This window comes from Xyrauchen texanus, unplaced genomic scaffold (genome assembly GCF_025860055.1).
Source record: "Xyrauchen texanus isolate HMW12.3.18 unplaced genomic scaffold, RBS_HiC_50CHRs HiC_scaffold_554, whole genome shotgun sequence".
Taxonomy (NCBI): domain Eukaryota; kingdom Metazoa; phylum Chordata; class Actinopteri; order Cypriniformes; family Catostomidae; genus Xyrauchen; species Xyrauchen texanus.
In genome coordinates this window covers 1-20,927 of record NW_026266527.1, presented here as the reverse complement: position 1 = coordinate 20,927, position 20,927 = coordinate 1, and the positions used below count along the sequence as shown (strand labels likewise).

Here is a 20,927-nt window from a genome sequence, read left to right as displayed (position 1 = left end):
TGCTGAGATGAGAATGTTTGTGTTGTAATATGCTGTATGTTTGATTAGCAGAAAAACAACATTTCAAGTGGTGGCAATCTTTCTGAGTGTAAAACCTGTTACTAGTCCAAGAGTTTTACTTTGCTCTAAGCATACCTAAAATTCCTGGGAAATGTGCAATACAGCATCCAAAACTCATTTAATCAGCTCTTAGTTCAGGCACATTCTCCAGCCTCAATCACACAGGCTATAGCCAAAGTGTTCTAATGACAGCCCTTAGTACATTAATCCTTCTCTGAGACAGCAGGCCTAGAATGGGGTTCAGATCAGTTATACCCAAATTAATCAAAGATCCAAGATGCCCTGACTGACAGCTCTGCTCTGGGGGTGATGGTAGGCCAGGGGGCAGAGGACGATAAAATGTGTTATATCAAGAGGTGCAGCTACAACTAATCAGAAGTCTTTGTTGTGAAGCTTATTGTAGTGGCAAGATAGGTGGCTTTTAATGTGTTCCAAAAACATTTTTTTAACATTTTGTTAAACAAGGACCTCTCTTGTTTGTGTTTTGTTTATGCAGGTTTATAATGAAACCTTTTGTCCTGCATCGCTATGGAATTTTATACACAGTTTCTTTTTTGTTGTTGTTGACTTAAAACCAGATATTTAAAGATCATGCCAACCTCTGGTAACATGCAATAGTTGCTGTAACTATTGGCAACCTTGGCAAATAATGGTAACTGCTCAATGAAAACTGATACTATGAATGCTAATAGTGTATGTATGTCTGTCACTTTGTATGAGTTTAATGGTACAGTGTAAAGGGGCTGTAAGAATTTCGAAGACTAGTAACTTTGAGTCAGCTGACTACACCACATGTTCCATATGTCAATGATAGATTATCAGACATACAAAGAGAGTAAACCGACCACTAATCAAGCCATGAACAGAAGTAATTACCTTAAGAAACATTGGTGTAACCCATTGACTGATCCAGGTCAGTGTAACATTTGATATTTCAGTCTGTTAAGGGTAGTCACCTTATAGTTACTGTACAACTGATAACCACATAATGACAAAGATCAAGTTATATAATCTATAATTCATTTATTTGTGATTTGAATAAGTTAACGAAGATGTGATCTTTCAAAGCATATCCAGTTTTTCTTACAAAGCCACTCTGACACTGTGAGAGACGCAAATCACAATCTATAAGGAGAAACTGGTGATGGGAACTTAGAAAAACCAGACTGCAAAAACAAGCATAAAAGCGCAGGGGCCAAGATCTCACTTCAACTTAGATGGACAACAAACAAGAAATGTACTTTGACAATTATGTTTCCCCAAAGTTGATCTATATACCTGGCGTGTTTTATAAATAAATATTTAACAGGCAGCAAGATTATGAAAATAATATGAATGTAAAGAATGGCAGCAAAACAAGCGTATCATAACAGGTTATGTGTAACAGAAGCCCCCCAAAAAACGAAATAAATACCAGACGCATGCACATTTTAATTATATAAAAAATTATGCACATTTGATTACATCAGATAACGTTTCACCTGGGTTAAACAGGCAACAAACATTTCCTTTTTCAATACATTATCAAAGAATAGGATCTGTATCATTCCAACTGACCACAGCATTTCGCCATCTGTAAAACATATAAAACAAAGGGTTAACATGTATCTAAATGTTTTAGAATTAGTTATAAAATACTTGAGACATTTCACTGCAATAATAAATTAAGTGATATACTTGGTCCTGATGCAAAAGTCCAATGGAGGAATGAGATCATTGTCTTCATTGTCATTTTTTACAGCCACAGCAGCAGAAGTTGGATCTGTTCAGAGATACAGAACCCAAAAGGCATTTTAGGAGCAAATGTGCCAAGTTTGCTGTTCTTTTGCTATTTGTTTATTATAAAAGATAATGCACTTAGTGTTGTTGTTTTTTTTTTTGTATGTGCATGTGTTCCAGAAATGCAATGACCCAAACCAAATACTTACAGACAGTTAATCTAATTGGTTCCTGCTGGTTGGCCAGCCCATCATAATAGTACAAGTCAAAATTTTCTGCATTGCAGTGATCAGATACCAGGTCTTCACGGAGAGAGAAGAGGACACTAAAATGGCTCTCACTGCACACAACCCAAATTGGAAACTTGGGGGTTTTCAGGTGAGATCCAACCTTTATGAAGATGGTAAGAAATCTGATTCAGTACTGGGAAATTTGGATAGACATTCTTCTAAGTATAGTTTAGAATGTGTAAACCATTTTACCTTACATATATTATAGTGCTCAAATAAAGACAGAAGGCCAATGTTACAACGTGCTTTAATTCCTTTCAAAAGTGTAACATTTCCATTTCCAGAATCAAGTTTCATTTCATCATCAAAGACATTTGAAACTGCCCGTCCACAAAGGAAAAGATTGACCAATTCCTTAAGAAACATGAAAGGCTAAATGTAAGACTTTATCAATGAATCATCATGACACAGAGCACATTGGAGCTCCAAACTCCAAAATAGTATTTTTGATAAAAGCAAATTACACAGTAGTGCAAATCATTAATCAGTGTTAATGTTAAAAACCTGTGTGCAGTAGCCATGAGCTCCGATGAGATTGGAGGTTGGCACATCCATATCACATTGTACACTAGAATATCAAAAGAAATCAATTAGCTAAGTCAATGTATTAACACGAACAGTCTGTAATGAGTTAAATAGGTAAAAAAAAGTAATAAATCTTACGCTTCAACAGTTCTAGAGAGAATGACAGAGATGGTAAATAGGATACAGCCATATGGACCAAACTCAAACTAAAAGGAAGACAGAATGTTTCCATCATCACAACTGCCATTGACTGTCATCATCAATCAAAGGAGATATTACACAGGGGACATGCATTGACATAGTAAAGGCAATCTATGCATGACTATAAATGGATTTGCTCAAATAAGGTCCTTGCTCATGTTTAATTTATTCTACAAAGAATAGAAATCAGGTATGCATGATGGGTGTGATGTTAATAAGGCATTTAATCACAGACTAACCTGACTAACGTGATGCTCAAGAAGTAATGTGAGATCATCAAAAGTCTCAACAGTGACACTTGTTATCTATTTGAATTATAAAAAACAAAGACAGATATGACAGTATATTTAATACATCAAGATAATGTATATATTGATATATAAAAAAAAAGAGAAAAATATACAGTCTTTAAAAGAATAAAAAGCAATTAAGATTTACCATTTCGAGAATACCATCTGATCTGTAGCGTCCGATCGGGGTGAAAAGACTTCTTCCTGCGTTTCTGTGAGGTGAGATTATTTAGTGTTCAGAAATGAACTATAGTTTTGTAAATACAAATGATAATGTTAAATGTGTGACACACTTACATTGCGACAGTGGCTCTCTTCATATCCCCAGCTCTCCATAGTATTTCAGCCAAAGCCCGAGATAGACAATTCATTCTTGAAACGTTTGATACCTGCAATCTCCTGGTGAAATTTAACAAATCAGTTTAAAACAAACTAATTCCAACACTTTCAATCAATGAAACACAATTTTATGCTGTCCATTTTAAAACACCACTGGTTTAACAAACTAATAAACAAATCAAAAGGATGCAAAAATTCATGAAATATATATGAAAGACCTTGATAATGATTAAGAGCTCTAAAATAATAAGGGTATATTTAAAAAAGTATATCTGGTCTCTATAACAAAAGAATTAGCAACAACTTAATTGATGCTTGACACATACTCTTCTGGTGACTCATTGCTCGATTCTTCAAACAGAAGCTTCTGTAGAACACAGGCCTGAACTGCAGCAAGTACCCCACAGGGTCCTCCCTGATGGAACAAAGGAGGAACACAACACACAAATGTTTAGACACCAAAATTACTGACAGTTTGACTTCAGCTCTATTGCTGTGTATTGTAACAATGGGGTTGTCTGGAGTACTGTACCTTCTTTTGAACAATTCCATATTTCAAACCAGAAGTCTCTGAAAAGGAGAAGTTCTGTTGTTTCCACTCCTCAGTGAAACAAGCCTTGGGAGAGCCAAAGATGATCTCCTTCAGAGCCTGAATTACAAAAATGGTCACAGATATATATCAGACAGGGCTGATTTCACAGGGATTATGTTCTAGCGGTTAAAATGGTTATGTGCTTACAGTGGAAGTTTTCTGGTCCATAGCAATCCTGTCCAAACTAAGTTCTGGCATAGATGTTCTAGAAATATCACACAAGCTCTCCTCATTCTCTATGTCATCTAAAAAAAAAAAAAAAAAAGATATATCAAAACAGTATATTTAAAAAAAAAATGTGATTGCTTTAAACAATTTTAAGCTGCAAGGTCTCCCGAAAGCATATAAGCATGTCATGTCATCATTGTTGTGTTTGGAAGAACCTAGAATTTATTAAAGATTTCTATGTTTTGGGAAAGAAAGAAGGTGGAAAGTTAAAGCAACACTTCAGTTATATAAAGGAACACAACAGCCGCTTGCGTATTGTGCAGCTGAGTTGGCTATGAATCATTGTACAAAATGTAATCTGCAGAAAATGTTAAAAGCACTACCCAAAACCATGTCCTGCACGTGGAGTTTATCCAGTTTTGGGCTGGGTGCTGGACTCTTTCTGGAGAGGAAACAATAAAAATCAACAATCATAGATTTGACATATTGCAGATGAGCACAAATACCAACAGCCTCTTTTTACTATTCTGAATCACATCTTCTTACAGTCATTTTGTCTAATAATTTATAAGCCATTTTTTAACATCAAATTCATGCATATGTTTCTGGAGTTTAATCTGTATTATTGGCTTACCCACTAAAGATATAAAAAAGCTTTTGACTTTACAGATTTCAAATCCTTGAAAGTGTACATAAAATGTGCAGAGCAGGTTTCCCCAGACAAAGGTTAAGTAGATCTGGAACCATTTGCACTTTCAGTGCCAATTTTCCACGAAAATCCTTAGTATCAGGCTAATTCTAATCAGAGTCTGGAAAAACAACATTTAGATCTGTAACATTCTTTGTATTACATTATTTTTTTAAAAGCTCTGATCCAGAGCTCTGTTTTTCATCTTTAAACATCTTACCAGTATTTGAGAAATACGAATATGTCACCGGACATATTTCATTAAACTCACAAGCGGTGTTGAGGCTTGCCTTCTGGTATCCTCTCAACCTCATCACTATCCAAGCTTCGATTCCCTTCAAAAGAGGCTGATAAATGTGACCTTTTATGTGTAATATTGAGACAGTTTGTCCAGTTTGTTGCTTCTCTACAATCCTCAGTTGTTATAAGAGATGAAGATCCAGATGCCTTTCGGGCAGGCCGTCTTCTGTTACATTCCTATCGAAAAATGCAATTCTCATCAATACTTTCATATTGATAGACTTTTAATAGTCTATCGACTGTACTTTTTACTGACAGATGACATAAAGACAGAAAGGACTGCAGTTTACACTAGACAGTGGAGGAGGTGGAAAGAAAAATCAAATCTAAGTCTTAGCCGAAAGTAAAAATATAACAAACAAGGATAAAAATAATACTAGCAGATCATTAACCAGTTAAAGGATGATTTTATTTTAATTTATTTATAAATTTGTATTACTCAACCATCAGAATTACATAAAATCAGAGAAGCATCGCAATTAATCACCTGTGAGGAGCTGGCTATGGGACCTGCCATAATGCCTCTTCTTATTCTGCTGCTTCTGTTCTTCTGGCTGTCAGTGTCTAGAATCTTTTTCTCAGAGGGAAATCCCTCATTTGTCACTATTAAGACACTATCCTGGCTTGAAGACAAAGTAAACACACTTCTCTTACTATCAGGATGGTCAGCAAAGCAGGTGAGTGTCTTGCTGGTTTGTGGTGAGTGAGTCTTTTCAGAAGGTGTTTGGGAAGGTACAATAATCTGTGACACACCGCTGGTTTCAGATAACCTGTTAAAAAATGAATGTTGCTGTCAACAAGTTATAAAAAGCCTAAACGTTAACTTACAATGAGTTAACTGACAATGTGTTTAAATAAAAAATTAAGAGGTACCTTGGCATTTCACGCTGCAGACTTTCCATAAGAATTTCATCTCTGTTAGCTCTGCCTGTCATGTCTACAGAACTGGCCATGGTTTGCCCCAATGGAGCTGCATGACTGTCACCATGGTAACGCCCTCTTGCTTTGCCACCCTCACTCATTTTCTCCTTTACCATAATCTCCAACGTTGACTTCAAGGGATGTTCTTCAGCCTAAACACAAACGCGTTTGATGATGTCATTACATTTATTTGCCATTATAGATAGTTACTCTTTCAAATCCTGAGGTTGGACATCACTTTGGTACCTTATTTTTCTTGTAAAGGCCTTCAAGGTGAAGGATTCGGCGTAGATCCGATCTGTTTTTAATGCTTAAATCAGTTCGTGGAAGCTCTTCGTCCATGCAAGCAATGGTTTTCATCAGGCCCTGCAAGCAAAGTAGTTCAAAGATCACCCTACAAGAGCATCTCCAATCTCTCAAGAGAATGGGAAAATTGGCAAGCTATTACTGCGAACTCTCTTTAAAGCACCTTAAGACGTGAACAAGTTTAAAATTATTTTAAAATCGTTCTTTGGATGAAACAGGATAGTTAGCCATTCCCTAGCCACTGTGCTCAACTTACATGTTTACATTTCTCTGGCTTTGTTTTTATTTTTATGAACCTACGGAAAGAACTGATCTGTCACCCACCTTTCGACTGAGATATTCCCGTACGAGAGACGCAGCGACCTCCTCCACATATTTTCCCATTATGGATCACAACACAGCAGAAAATATGAGAATGCGTTAGCAGGCAAACACGCTAATAACGGGGTAAAGAGCAGCCCCAAACTTCACAAAATCGAAGTAAAATTCACAGTTGGTCGAAGTAAGTCATATTTTCAGCCACATGCAATTATTGCATTTTAAATTGGACATGTTAATGTTTTGGGGGTATATGAGGTAGGGATAGCTGAAGAGGCTTTTCCAACTAGCGAGCTAACTTGTTGCTATAGTTACCAGCAGACTGTTGTTGATATCGCTTGCGGTGCCGAGGTCAGCCCACGAGGCAGCTGCGCCTCCTTGTGGATACAACAGAAATTGAAGATAGGCCTTTATCACAGTCCGCGTGTCGTCACATCCGGCTCCCAGTATGCGTACCCAAACATCCGCCCATCGATCTGTTTATGGGCGATTGCAGTTTTTCTAAGTAAATTTAGCCAACTTGGCACTTGGCAGTAAACATCAGACTTTTAACTGTTTCTTTGGATTAACACAGCACTTCACCATATGTGTTATCTACCACTTTAATGTGTAATCGTAGCTGAGCGAGGTGCTTATCAGCGCTACATTTTCCCAGTTAACAAGTAACATCTTACTCCCAGAGTATTATTGAGCTCAACTCAAGTCCTAAGAGACAGCGCTTAAGTGTTTTAATGTCGTTGTTTTCACTACTGCATTCATCTCCCGTTTGTGAATATCAATTATGCTCCTTCAGTAATGCTGTGCATTAATCTGCCCCTCACCTTTTTGGGGAATGTGTCCATGCTGTAGTATTTTGGAGAAAATGTTGTTTGTTTTTACGTACCTCTATTTTAACTAGTTTTTCTTTGCTTTATAAAGATGTTTTATTTGGTTTTCACAGTTTTGATATCTTAAGTTAATATTTTCGGATTAATCTGTTTATTTTTCTTGCCAAGTTTTTTTTATACATAAGTGTAAATTTAAATATTAGACTTAAAATATTATTTAAATACTCTTTGTACCTCCAACAACTCCAAAGCATTGAAAACCATTACACTATGTAATGAATCTAATGTCTTGGCATTATTGTAAAATATATCTGTAGTATTGTGTACTATGTACCCCAGGTTTGTTTCTATAAAAACAAATACAGAACACACAGAGAACTTATAAGATGTTCTTCACCCTAGTAACCTTGACAAGGGTAAATAATTGATTACTTAACCAAAAATGTAAAATAATAATAACTCAGAACCCTGTTAACATCCATCTTCAGTTGCCTTAACACTCCCTTTTAATATTTATATTTTACTGATTTCCAGAATCACTATTTATTTTAAATAAATAAAGTTAAATAAATCTTTTTAAAAATAAAGTTACCTCCACAAATTCACAACACTGACAATGCAGGCATGCGGTTTCAACCTTTACCATACATGACCTTATATGTTGCAAAATATATAATACACATACATATACATACACAAAAATACAATAATATTAGGATCCAGTCATTCCACATCTGATTGATAATAAAATCTAAAAAGGGACTATTATTCTCTTCTATTTTCACTCTGACTTTATTTGTAAAATTTTCCAAGGCAAGATTACAAGACATTTCTTTAACCCAATAAGTAGGATATCTTTCCATTTTAAGGCAATTAACCATTTGGCCAGTAGAGAACTAAAATCTATTAGCTTGCATTTTCTTTAACTTTTCACTAAATGTGCAGGGTATATATGCAGTAAACATAATTTGGCTTCCAAAGTGACTCTCTCTCCAGTTAATTTACAAATCAACTCAAGAACCTCCTTGTAGAATGTTTTAAGTTTTCTACACTTCCAAATACAATACAATGAAGAAGGGTACCAATTTATTCTTTGCATTTAAATTATTATTATTTTTTTTTTACAGTTGTCAGGAATATTAGGGTTAAACCTGTGTAGTTTTACAGGTGTAGTGTAATTCCTAATGAGCCATTTGTATTGCAGTTGTAAAAAGGCAGGCAAAACTACTAAAAATAGATAGATTTGCCCCTTGAAGGTCTCTGCGTTGTTCTGTCTTTTCTGAGCACTGATGTAAAGCAATTATTGTTAATAATTTGCACTTTACGAATTCATCCCGTTATTAATTTTATCTGTCTCCAATTTTATATTGAACTCTAATTTAGATTAAGGGTCTAATTACTTACTGATCAATCTTTTATTTTGATCTTTTAAGTTATTGATTACTCTGAATCCTCTTCTGTTCATTTACCATTTGATCAATTTCTAATGAGATTCAAACTGATAGTCTGTGGCTTTGTCCTACATTAATGCTTCAGTTATGATATAAATTATTCTTAAAATGGTATTCTCCTGCTCGGGTCCTCCAGAGCGGTTTCTCCTATTTTAAAGACCCAGTATTGATTTAAATGATTTCAGAGGAATACAGAATAAACAAAAAAGTAACAAGTTATTTGCCAGGTAGGATTTAAAACATAAGTTATAGAAACAAGTCAAAGAACATACCTGGCAGTTGAGAAAACTACATGTAATTGCAAAGCATGGGGAATCTGAATCTATTATTAAAGTTACACACATTGAGGTGTGGGATCATCTGACTACAGAGGACCTTGAGCTCTGGGCCAGCTTTCCTTAAATATCCAGACAGAATACACATTGTGTACCAAATGGTATTATCCTTTGAACAATGAGAATTTGGGGGTGAATGGGTTCTTGACTTCCTGGTGTTAAACCTTCAAGGAGGGGGATAGACCTCCATAATTATTCAGTATTTGGCAAGGACCATGTAACTTTGCTGTCATTAAATTTTACAAACTTGGGAAAAAGACCACTATACCAGACACACTGAGACATTTTAAATGATACCAAACATGTTACACTAGTTACATTATTTGTATACATCAGATATGGTCTTTTGTTACATACAGATCTTAGGTGAGTTTGAGGTGGTTTTGAGATGAAGGGGAATGATGAGGAGAGAATGGGACAGATGTGGAAGGGCAACAATGAGGTGGGAATTTGCTATCTTCGCTCGGTGGGGTGTGGTGCCTCAGGAAGAGTTGCTAATTGTGATTTTCTCAAAGATCACATTTGCTCTTTGCCTTTGAATGCAAACACATTGGCACCCTGCGTTACACAGTCATGTATTAATGGTGTGGGGTTTGAGCTAGAAGACATGATTCTTTAGCAAAAAAATAATCTAATTTGTGTCTAAAGTGTTTATTAAGCTCTTCTCCCAATGGTATGGTGTGATATTATATTTTAGTTAAGATAAGTACTTGGCATTTGATCAATCCCTGTTTGTGGCAGCGGGGGTGTGGTCAAGCGCCCGTCCGGGAGAGAAAAGCAGTAAGGGCACTTACACCTTAGCTAAATTATGTCTAACACCTGTCTCTAATTGCAGTAAGCATGGGGAGAGTGACATAAATAGCAGCAGCCACAGAGCCCCGGGAGAGAGTGCCTACACCCGGACCAGCCATATTTGAGAAAGTGTGCTGTACAATTAAAAGTGTGTTTATTAAAAAGTCTTACCTTGAGCAAGAAGCTGTTCCCCGTGTCATCCTTTGGGAAACCTTCTACACTGTTCATAAGTTATAGTGTAGCTCACTTTTAAATGGCCCTTCAAAACAGACACTCTTGTATGGTCCAACAAAAAGACATTCTGCTTTTTTGTTCAGCCCAATAATGAGGAACACCAGCCCCCTTGGCTTGGACAGATGGTATTAAAGTCGTTGTGATGACTATTCAACCCACATATCCTGAACCCTTATACTGTATGTTCCCACTGTGAAAATGAATTGTCTTTGTTGGGAATAAGGCATAGGAATTGTCCCTTCTCATTAGAAAATATTGCGTATAAACAAAAACTAATAATACTGTTTCTAGAGAAAATACAACAATATTATAATCTGTTTCATGTAAGATACTTTGATACTATTTTAATACCCACAATAGTAAAAAGTTTTTAAATTGGCACATTATTTGTTGAACAAGACGATGCCTGATTTATCTTCACCAAAAAACATGTATAGTAACCCCAAGTACAGTGTTCTACAAGATATCCTTGATTTTGAGTGAAGGTATAGATGTAGAATTGGGATTTAAACAAACTAAATTAAATAAACGAAATTAAAGTTTTGCTTAGATATTAATCCAAATGGGATTCCTAACTGACTCTTAGGAGTATAAAATCTTTTTAATCAATTATTATTGTTTAATTTCAAATAATGTTTTATTTACTACAACCTTTTTTTGAAAAAGTTTGTACAGTCTGGAAAATGCTAATAAAAAAAGGATTGATTTGAATATTCACCCTTTGCTATATTGAAAGCACCTCAACTACACATAATATGATGTTTTACCTTGTGAATTAAATTTTTATTTTTTGTTGAAAATGTACAGTAACTTCAAATAAGATGATTGCATCATGCGCCAAAAAAGTTGAGAAATACTGTATAAGGAGCCTACAAAAACAGGAGCAAGTATGGTTTAAGACTAGTATGGTTTAATCCAACAGATGCTTCAGAAAATAATACAGCACTTTGAGAGCAATGTCCCCAAAGACAAATTGGAAGGATTTTGAGCATTTAACCCTCTAAAGTGCACAATATTAAAAGATTCAAGGAATATGGTCAAATCTCGGTACGTAAAGGGCAAGAAGGAAACCATTTCTGAATGCGCATGATCTCTGACCCCTCAGATGTCACTGTCTTAAAAAACGTCATTCATCTGTAATGGATATCATGAACATGTAGTTGGGATAACTTTGAGTAAAACTCTGTTAATTAACACCACTCCCCGCTGCATCCAGAGATGCAAGTTTAGACTTTACTATCCAAAGCAGAACTGTATTTTGTGGTCCGAAGAGTCCACGTTTCAAATTTTTTTTGAAAAACACAGCAGTCGTGTTATCCGGGCCAAAGAGGAAAAGAACCATCCAAGCTGTTATTAGCATCAGGTCCAAAAGCCAGTGTCTATATGGGCCAGGGGTGTCAGTGCCCATGGAATGGGTAACTTGCACATCTTTGAGAACACCATGAATGAAGACAGGTCTGTACAAATTTATACTGCCATACAGCACCATCTTTTCCATGTTCCTGCATTTTCCAGCAGGACAACTTCAAACCACACGGCATGGCAGTGTAACAGAGATTGTGGTAGACTGGCCTACCTCAGTCCTGACCTGTCTTCAATTGAGAATGTGTGGCACATTATGAAGCACACAATCTGGTAACGAAGACCCCGTACATTTGTGCAGCTAAAGACCTACATAATGGATGAATGGGGGGAAATTCCACTTTCTAATCTTAACCAACCTGTGTCTTCAGTGCTCAAATGTTTAATTTTTGGAGCGTGTTGCAATCATCTGATATGAAATTACTGCTCAGTTTCATACAAACAATAAAATTCACAAGGTAAAACATAATTTATGTGTAGTTGTGGTACTTTCCATTTAGCACATGGAATTGGGGTTGTACTTCCAGTTTCATGTTGCTGTTTGCAAAGAGAAAAATTCACCTTGACCATTTAGTTAAGGTTGGAAAGTATCCTGCAGATAAAGTGAATATTTATATATAGGGTACAACAGGGCTAAAGGTACATCAAAGGATGGCCACAAAATGGGAGGCTGTGGCTCAGTTGGTAGAGCGGGTCAGCCATTAATCATGGTTCGAATCCCCGCCCACATGACTCCACATGCCGAAGTGTCCTTGGGCAAGACACTGAACCCCAAGTTGCTCCCAATGGTAGGCTAGCACCTTGCATGGCAGCTCTGCCACCATTGGTGTATGAATGTGTGTGTGAATGGGTGAATGAGTTACAGCGTAAAGCGCTTTGAATACCGTTAAGGTTAAAAAGGCGCTATATAAGTGCAGACCATTTACGATTTACAAAATATATCAAGATTCAGGAAAATCTTGATATAGAATTGGAAAAAAAAGGTGGCAAGGGAGCCTTTTACCCCACACCTGGGGTAAAAGGCCCCCAGGCGGTTTATAGTGATATTATGTTGATACCAGGGCAGTAATTATAGGGCACAATTTGTCAACTAATGCTAATACTTTTGAGACAGCAAATATGCTTTTTTTGATAGCAGTTAAGACAATGTTTATTCAAAATAAACACTTCAGAAAAGGGTGCATAATTTCTTGTTCATTTTAATCACATTTGGCATTTCATAACATCTAAAATATTCTATTAACAAATTACTCTCCATTGTGATTGGATCCGTCAATGTGAGCCCACTTTGAAATGTTTTCATATCAAATCTATTCCCCCCACTTAAAATAAAATAATGTGTTTAATAGAAGCCTTTAGCACCAGCAACAGGGGGGCTTTTTACTCAATTACTATCCTTTCACTTATTGGACAGTTATTGAAAAACAGTTAGATATAAACAACTTAAACACAATTTGAAATGATAAATTATTTTGTCTCAAAATAAATAATTTCCAGGATATTCATTAGCTACATACATTTGCAACATTTTTTGCAAAAACTATTAAATATTTGATCAAATTACCACAAAATCAAACTTTAAACATAAAACGCAATGATCTCATGGATCAGGAATATTTTGAAGTGCATAGTGACAAACAGATGTTTGAAAAGTACTTTTGTAGTTTTTAAATTATATTTAGTGTTTTGAGAGAAAATCTAATCAAAGGAGCATATTGCCTGTTGTAACTGTTTACCTGTTGCACTCTATATACAGGTGCATCTAAAAAAAAAAAAATTTTTCCATAATTTAATTCAAAAAGTGGAACTTTCATATATTCTAGATTCATTACAAATAAAGTGAAATATTTCAATCCTTTTTTTTGTTTATCTTGATGATCATGGCTTACAGCTCATGGAAATCAAAAATGCAGTATCTCCAAATATTAGAATAAAGAATGCATAACACAGAAATGTCGACCTTCTGAAAAGTATGTTATATATATAAGTACATGAGACACAGTCTGTATCTTGTGCTCTGAATTATAATTTGGACAATATTACATTTCAAAGATGTTACTCATTGTCAAATCCAGATATATAGTAAACATAAAACTTAATCTTCCATCAATGATTTGGAAGAGCATTCTCTGGTCCTGCAAACCTTGTAGAAGTTCAGAAATACAGCTGAGGAAATAACCATAAAATTGCCCCAGAGTTGGAAAACTTTATTTATTTATTTTTAGATTTATGTTTTATATATATATATATATATATATATATATATATATATATATATATATATATATATATATATATATATATATATATATATATATATATGATTTATATTAGCTATTTTTATTGTATTGGCTTTTACTGACATGAGCTGGACTTTATGCTATTAAAAGGCAACAACTTCTGTTTCATTAATTTTATTATCATTTTGTACATTACACAAATATTCTGCCTAAAACCTAAAATCATGTCTTGCTAAGCTACACTGTCCATACATTTCATTTACTAACAACGTATTAGGATTTAAAAATCTGGGGATATGAAAGCTCCATGTGTACACTTTATTCAAAACTTTTAATAATCAAATCACAAAGTGGAAGAAAAAAAAATCAGAGGTCCTTACAGGCATTTCAAAAGATGCAACCACAGCCAGGGGCAGACTCGGCACTCGGCAAAGGTATGCATAAGCCTAGGGCCCCCTAAAATACAAATAATATGCTTTGTTATTATCATTAATGCAAAAAAAAAAAAAAACGTGTGCTGAATTTTTAAATATCACTGTTACAACACCGATATGATTGATATTGCTGTTATGTTCAGCACCATCAATGCAAGCAAACCCCTTTCCCCCTCAGATGAGACTGTAGTGGAATATTATAAGGTTTTTATGCGTCTACACAAGTTCGTAAACAGGTGAAAGTTAGTCAAACCGCACGGACAGTTTGTGATTTCACCTTATACTCTGTTACAAGTTAAGCTACGTTGTTGCTAGTTCAGTTTGATTTGAATTTGTGGAGAGAAATTTAGAATTGTTTTACGGACTCGAGACTTCCTAAGGCAGGGCTAGTCAACCGCAAATCATCTTTTTCTCGCCCTCCGATCTGATATACCAGAGCGCTCTCTGTGCAAAACTCAGCGTTCCTAGGCGCAAGACACAGCAATCAGCGGTGAGTTTAACAACGCTCAATGGGCATTCAATAGCACTCAGTTTATCAGTTGTGCAGACAGGAGCGCGAGTCTAAGCTTTTCTGGCTATAGTTTAGTTATAATGCTTTGCTTAAGATGGATCGCACCATTTAAGTGAGCATTTGATAGCGTATTTACCAATCAAATGTATTTATTTAAAATTGCTTGGGTGAGGTCAAATATAGCCTACAAATGGAAAAAATATCGCCGCAGTTGTGACAGAAATGTTGTCAGCATATATGCACATCTTATGCAACAAAAGAGAAATCGATTTTGAAAACCGACCGTTCAACGAAAATGCTCTGAATAGTTTGCTTTCATTTACCATTCTTGAAGTGTCTCATCTGTTCAGGGTCTGCAGGGCTTGGAAAAAAATATAATGTGAAACTGAACCGGCAAATATCCTGATTATACTTGGTTCTATACAGCTGTGTGTCAGCCCTTCTATCACGATCAGAATCAAGTCAGTTTTGCCAATGATTACATACACAAAAATCTGGCTCCTGCACTATTGTGTGCATATATATATATATATATATATATATATATATATATATATATATATATATATATATATATATATATTTAAATGCATTCTTAAGTTAACATGACTTTTCTTTATGACCATTGTTTTCATATGTAAGTTGATAACGTGAGAGGGGTTTAGCATATCTAAATGTTTCTCCTCAGTATTAATAATCTGTAACCAATAGCCCTAAAATATTAAACTGATATTGTGTTTATATATATATATATGAAGGAATTTATGGCCAGACCAAAAAATTATAATTCAAAATACAGTGTACAGGATCCTGTGACTATTTTATATGAATAAATGCACAGTATTAAAGGTGTTTTATAAGTAACATGTTACTTGTAATGAAAGTGCTAGCTAAGATGAATTCTGAAAAAACAATTTGGCCCCTGTTCGTTTTCATCTGGATAATCTGGCCCCCACAAGAATGTAGTTGAAGAGCCCTGTCCTAAAGTCTTTTCAAATTGATCAGATTGCTGCACGGGCTGCACTGCCACCTGCCGCTGCTTCCACAAGCACAACACTCACTATAGTCGCCAATACACAGTGTTGATGATGATCATGTTCTGGTGTTGTTGACACTTGTACATTAAAAAATAATAATTTATCTGACTGTTGACGTGTTTTCGCCCTATTTAGTAGCATAAATGTAGCAAACTTTTATATGTTTTCACATTTTTAAGTTGATCAAAGCCTTCTGGAAACAGGTAAAGTCAACTTTTAGTCTAATAATTTCGATATAGTTGATTCAAGGTCAAGTTGATGGAGGAAAAGTGCATTAAGAAAGGGAGAGTGAAAAAGAAAAAAGTATTGTAGCTTTATGTAATGTATTGTAATTCATAGTAGCCAGATTGTGTTTTTATAATGTGATGTCAGACATTATTAACAACTCTGGATATCTGGAAATAAGCAAATCAACAGAGAGTAAAATAGTGAAGTCTTCCTCGGATGCCATGTGTGTTGTTTACACAAGCATTTGCTGGAAAATTGCATTGCTGTGGAGAAAGCTGCTTACTGACCGAGTCACATGTATACAAGAGTAATGTACGCCGCATGTAAAGAGTGCATGTAAAGGTGTCTGGTGTCCATGATGTATCCGTAGTCAGTGATATCTATCAGTAATAATATTTTCTCCATACTATTCCATAAAAAATGTAATAATAATAAAAAGGCTTACAGCACCTTTAAGAGAAAATCAACCTAAATGCATGTCATTGAAGAGGGCCTGATTCTTGTACTTTGCCTAGGGGCCCCAAATCACAAAATCTTCCCCCTTCACATGAAGACTTTTAAAAAAACAGATACTGAATCAAACAATATGTCTCATTCATTCTATGGGTATGAAATCCTTACTCAAGGTAATAGTGATTATATGTTGTACATACTACAAACTTTTCAGTTTGGTGGATTTCTTTTTCAGCTATGCTTTTCACTTATGTTATGCAATAGCTAAAGATTGTGGAAACAGTATCTGTATTTTGGCACTAATTCATCCCAAGTATGAATTTGTCTTGACCGTGAGTGAAGCATCTTATGTAAACAACAGATTGCACTTCAGAATTGAGCGTATCTTTTGGGAGGAATGGTAAAAAAGAATACGATCCTTCCTCCTTGGTTTTTGGCCCTACAGTGCGAAATAAACTTAAATAGAAAAGAAAAACTAGAAGACTGGGAAAGTTCCAGAGAAGGAGAGCATCAGTAGTCCTCAGCTGAAATGAGAAAGGCAGAGACAGAGAGATACAATTACATTAGAAAGAAGAAGAGGAACCAAGTGGATGTGGATGAGGATGAGAAGTGTGCAAATCATTCCAGGGTAGTGTCAGTATAAGAAATATCAGCATGCAGGTTGTTATTGGAAACGGTTGGCGGGCTTACTTTCAATCGTGAGAATGCAGGTGCTGGCGGCAGTGCCTCGGCTGTTGACAGCTTTGCACGTGTACTCTCCTTCATCCTCGGGGAAGGTTTCTGGTAAGTAGAGGCAGTATGTCTCCCCTCTTTCAATGTACTGATAGTCTTCCGAGTCTGGAAGCAGCTCGCCTTCAAACCACCAGGTGACCTCTGGTTTGGGTTCTCCTGTGATCTTCACTGTAAACCGGACGGGCTCAGCGTCAACCACTGACTGGTTCTTCAGAGGCTTTTTAAACCATGGAGCACCTGACCTGGCATGGTCCTCCTCGTCCTCATAGGCAGCAGAGCCATTGATAATACTACCCTCTTCTTCCTCCTCTTCTTCCTTTTTCTGACAAGACACATGATAAGTGTTGCTCACTTGGGAAAAATAGCAAAACAACAGAAATCACACACTGACACACACATGCAGTTCTGTCATGCATTAATGTTGTCATCATGTCCAGTCATGTCCACCATTTAGCTTTTAAACAAAGCAGCCCAGGAGTGGTTTACTTTTTGTAGAGCAGCGTCAATCTCTTGTTGTTCGAATTGCATCCTCTGTAATTTCTGCTCTTCAATCCTCCTCTTCTGTTCCTCTTCTCTGGCTTTTGCCATTTGTTCAAACCGTGCACGCATGTCCACTTTATGTCTGAATGGTACATCTTCTACTTTTGTTGGAGATGTTTTGTCATTATCTTCATCCTGTGGAATAAGATAGAAAGTCCTTTTATTCAAAGCTCTAGAACAAAGTTTAGCAACATATTTACAGCTAATTGTGTGCAAACTTAACATAAGGTATGTTGTTATTGCTTAAAGTATAGTCAATGCACAGTTTCTCATAGCGTTTCAGTTGGATGGGAAAAATGAAATGAGCTTTTAAGTTAAAAATGAGGGGGCGCTCTTACCTCTTGACAGCGCTCTGCCTCTCTCTCCTTGATTTTTTCATCAATTTCTTTCCTCCTTGCTCTTTCCTCCTCGATCTTCTTCTGGATCTCCTCCTCTGTCAGCTGCTTGATCTTTTCAAATTTGGACTTCAGTGTCTTGGCTCGGATGGAGCCAGTCCGCTTCAGCTTCGTTAGCTCCTCATACTCGGCACTCACCACCTCAGTACTGTCATTGATCTCATCCTGAACCAAATCAACAAACATTTATATAACTGACATGTAGTGCTTGTTTCCAAATATAGATACAAATTCTCGGGCACTTAATATTACAAACAGAAATAGCAGTTAGGGGAGACTGGGGCTAGTTGTCACTCCAGTTATTATTTCTCAGAGTGGGAAAGTACATTTTTGTATAGCCAAAAATCTAAAAGTGTTTAATTCAAAAATCTCTTGAACATTTTTGACTTGTTGACCTTTTAAGACAACTTGTCCAATAAAGAGGAGGGGGGTGGTACACGTTTCCCCATCACATTCCCCATAATCTACACGACTTTAAATCTACACCTGCATTAACTAGCCTATTATTAATATATATAACAATAATCAAGCACAAAATAATTCCTGGAAAAGAAAAAGTAGAAAATGTAAAATACAAAAATATTTAAAAGTTGTTATGGCCAACACATATTGTAACCTGCTCTTAGAAAAATGTGACAAAATGCCCTGACCTGACTGTTATGAAAAATATCTGTCCAAAGAACACCTTTGAACATTTTGGTAAAAATCCAACTTCATAATATAGTTGACCCTTGCCTTGATGTATGCCAGGGTGGTTTGATTATGTTTGATTGTTTTCCCAAAAGCTACAACAAAAATATTACAATTGTTAAAATTCACTTTAGTTCACTTTAAATTGCACCTAAATTATTCTACTGTAAGGTGATTCTGAATTAGCTGTTTGAAACCAAAATATAAAGTAAAACCTCTGCTAGAGAAGACACATTTTTGCAACTGGACTTTTGACTCAAAATGTTTTTGCTACTGAGATGCTGTGACAACTTCACCATGTGACAACTAGCCCCACTCGCCCCTATAACGATCATATCGGCATGTGAAACCAACCTCGCCCATTTCTTGCCGCAACTGTTCAAATTCTTTCTTCTCCATATCCATTTTCTTGCGTCTGGCATCCTCTTTGCTTTTCCTCTCTGCCACCTCTTTCATCTTTAGCATCTCCTCAAAATTAATCTCTAGTTTTCCAGGATACATTGCTTCCTGTGACTCCGTCCGCGACAAAGTTTCATCATCATTTTGCAACTGCCACCAAAACAGGACAGACACCTCATCAAAGCTTAGTTCAGCCCTTAAACAATTTAATTAAATTACATACTGTATTTACTTCTCATTAGTATCGATAATTTTTACAATTAATCATTGTTTTAGTAATGAAATATTTATCTGTTTTACAATGATTTCTTATGTTTGACTAGGAATAACTGACTGTGCTGAATTTACAATCAAATCAACCAAGCTAATTAGACATATAGTTCATTCACAGGTAAGCAATTAACATGTATACATTTTCAATTAATAGGTGCAAAATATTTTTACTCCAATACACTAAAATTAGGTATAAACATCAACACACATAAAGCCAAGTGCAAAGCGCTACATTATTACAGTTTGTTACTTGTTACTGAGAGCAAAAGTACACCGCAGGTAGCCATGTATGGAAAACAAGAAAATATCCCCCCCCCCAATTCTGTTCTGTACTATTATTTAAAAACATTATTTTGAAGATTCATGTAGTACTACACCACAAAAAAAAATCATGTTCTTAATCTGTAACTTTGTCTTTTTTGCCACTAGATATATCGAAAACAATGCCAGATATACAAAGAATATAAATATTGTTGTTGTTGAAAGAATCTTAAATATATATATTTTTGTCTTTAAAGAAAAAACCTTACTAAATGTATTATTTTAATTCTTATTTTCTAACAGACATTTTTTTGCAGTGTAATCTGTCATTGTTAAACTCTTTAGCAGGGTAGCAGTTTCCATTTAAAAAAGATTCTTACTTTTCCATATCCAGTCATATTATCCTGATCCAGTCCAGGGCTCTTAAAGACACAATTTGAAAAGCGTAACAGACAAGCATAGCAGGTCGTGTATGTTTGAGGACTCTGTATTTCCTGACTTGCGCTGTGTTCACATTTGCCATTGATTTTTTTTTATTATTAAATTAGAGACCTAAAGCATGAATTGCAATTGACACTCGTTAACAGTTGTTAGCTGACTGACGACATGTGCTCAGATTATATAAATATACACCGATCAGCCACAACCATTAAAACCACCTGTTCAATATTGTGTAGGTCCTCCTTGTGCTGCCAAATCAACACCAACCCGTATCTCAGAATAGCATTCTGAGATGCTATTTTTCTCACCACGATTGTACAGAGCAGTTATCTGAGTTACCAAAGACTTTGTTGATTTGAACCAGTCTGGCAATTCTCCGTTGATCGCTCTCATCAACAAGGCATTTCTGTCCACAGAACTGCCCCTCACCAGATGTTTTTTGTTTTTGGCACCATTCTGAGTAAATTCTAGAGACTGTTGTTTGTGAAAATCCCAGGAGATCAGCAGTTTCAAAAATATTCAAATCAGCCCATCTGGCATCAACAATCATCCATGCGATTATCTAATCAGCCAAC

General features: G+C 35.8%; 2 protein-coding genes across 2 annotated transcripts; both read right to left on the bottom strand.

The window, feature by feature from the left end:
• Positions 1-1,078: 1,078 nt before the first annotated feature.
• On the bottom strand, positions 1,079-7,065 carry mindy4 (MINDY lysine 48 deubiquitinase 4). The gene is made up of 18 exons (XM_052124941.1): positions 6,724-7,065; positions 6,340-6,459; positions 6,046-6,245; positions 5,660-5,942; positions 5,144-5,349; positions 4,568-4,626; positions 4,164-4,261; positions 3,957-4,073; positions 3,751-3,839; positions 3,383-3,484; positions 3,234-3,297; positions 3,035-3,100; positions 2,733-2,800; positions 2,574-2,637; positions 2,262-2,423; positions 1,989-2,169; positions 1,738-1,822; positions 1,079-1,633 (listed from the first exon to the last, which is right to left on the bottom strand). Exons 1-18 carry the CDS (start codon positions 6,781-6,783, stop codon positions 1,585-1,587), a joined length of 2,073 nt encoding a protein of 690 aa, XP_051980901.1. The 5' UTR covers positions 6,784-7,065; the 3' UTR covers positions 1,079-1,584.
• An 8,391-nt stretch (positions 7,066-15,456) lies between these two features.
• On the bottom strand, positions 15,457-20,515 carry LOC127642333 (nexilin-like). Its single transcript, XM_052124942.1, has 6 exons — positions 20,292-20,515; positions 19,333-19,527; positions 18,232-18,453; positions 17,840-18,028; positions 17,312-17,675; positions 15,457-17,145 (listed from the first exon to the last, which is right to left on the bottom strand). Exons 1-6 carry the CDS (start codon positions 20,307-20,309, stop codon positions 17,132-17,134), a joined length of 1,002 nt encoding a protein of 333 aa, XP_051980902.1. The 5' UTR covers positions 20,310-20,515; the 3' UTR covers positions 15,457-17,131.
• Positions 20,516-20,927: the final 412 nt, after the last annotated feature.

What these genes read in the sequence shown, in the direction of transcription:
- mindy4 (XM_052124941.1), bottom strand. Translation starts at nt 6,783, where the DNA reads ATGGGAAAATATGTGGAGGAGGTCGCTGCGTCTCTCGTACGGGAATAT. An exon ending in GGGAATATCTCAGTCGAAAG is followed by an intron (nt 6,460 to 6,723) that starts GTGGGTGACAGA and finishes CTTTGCTTGCAG; the next exon opens with GGCCTGATGAAAACCATTGC. An exon ending in TTGAGCATCACGTTAGTCAG is followed by an intron (nt 2,801 to 3,034) that starts GTTAGTCTGTGA and finishes TCTTCCTTTTAG; the next exon opens with TTTGAGTTTGGTCCATATGG.
- LOC127642333 (XM_052124942.1), bottom strand. An exon ending in AGGCAGAGCGCTGTCAAGAG is followed by an intron (nt 18,029 to 18,231) that starts GTAAGAGCGCCC and finishes CTTATTCCACAG; the next exon opens with GATGAAGATAATGACAAAAC. An exon ending in TTGACGCTGCTCTACAAAAA is followed by an intron (nt 17,676 to 17,839) that starts GTAAACCACTCC and finishes GTGTCTTGTCAG; the next exon opens with AAAAAGGAAGAAGAGGAGGA.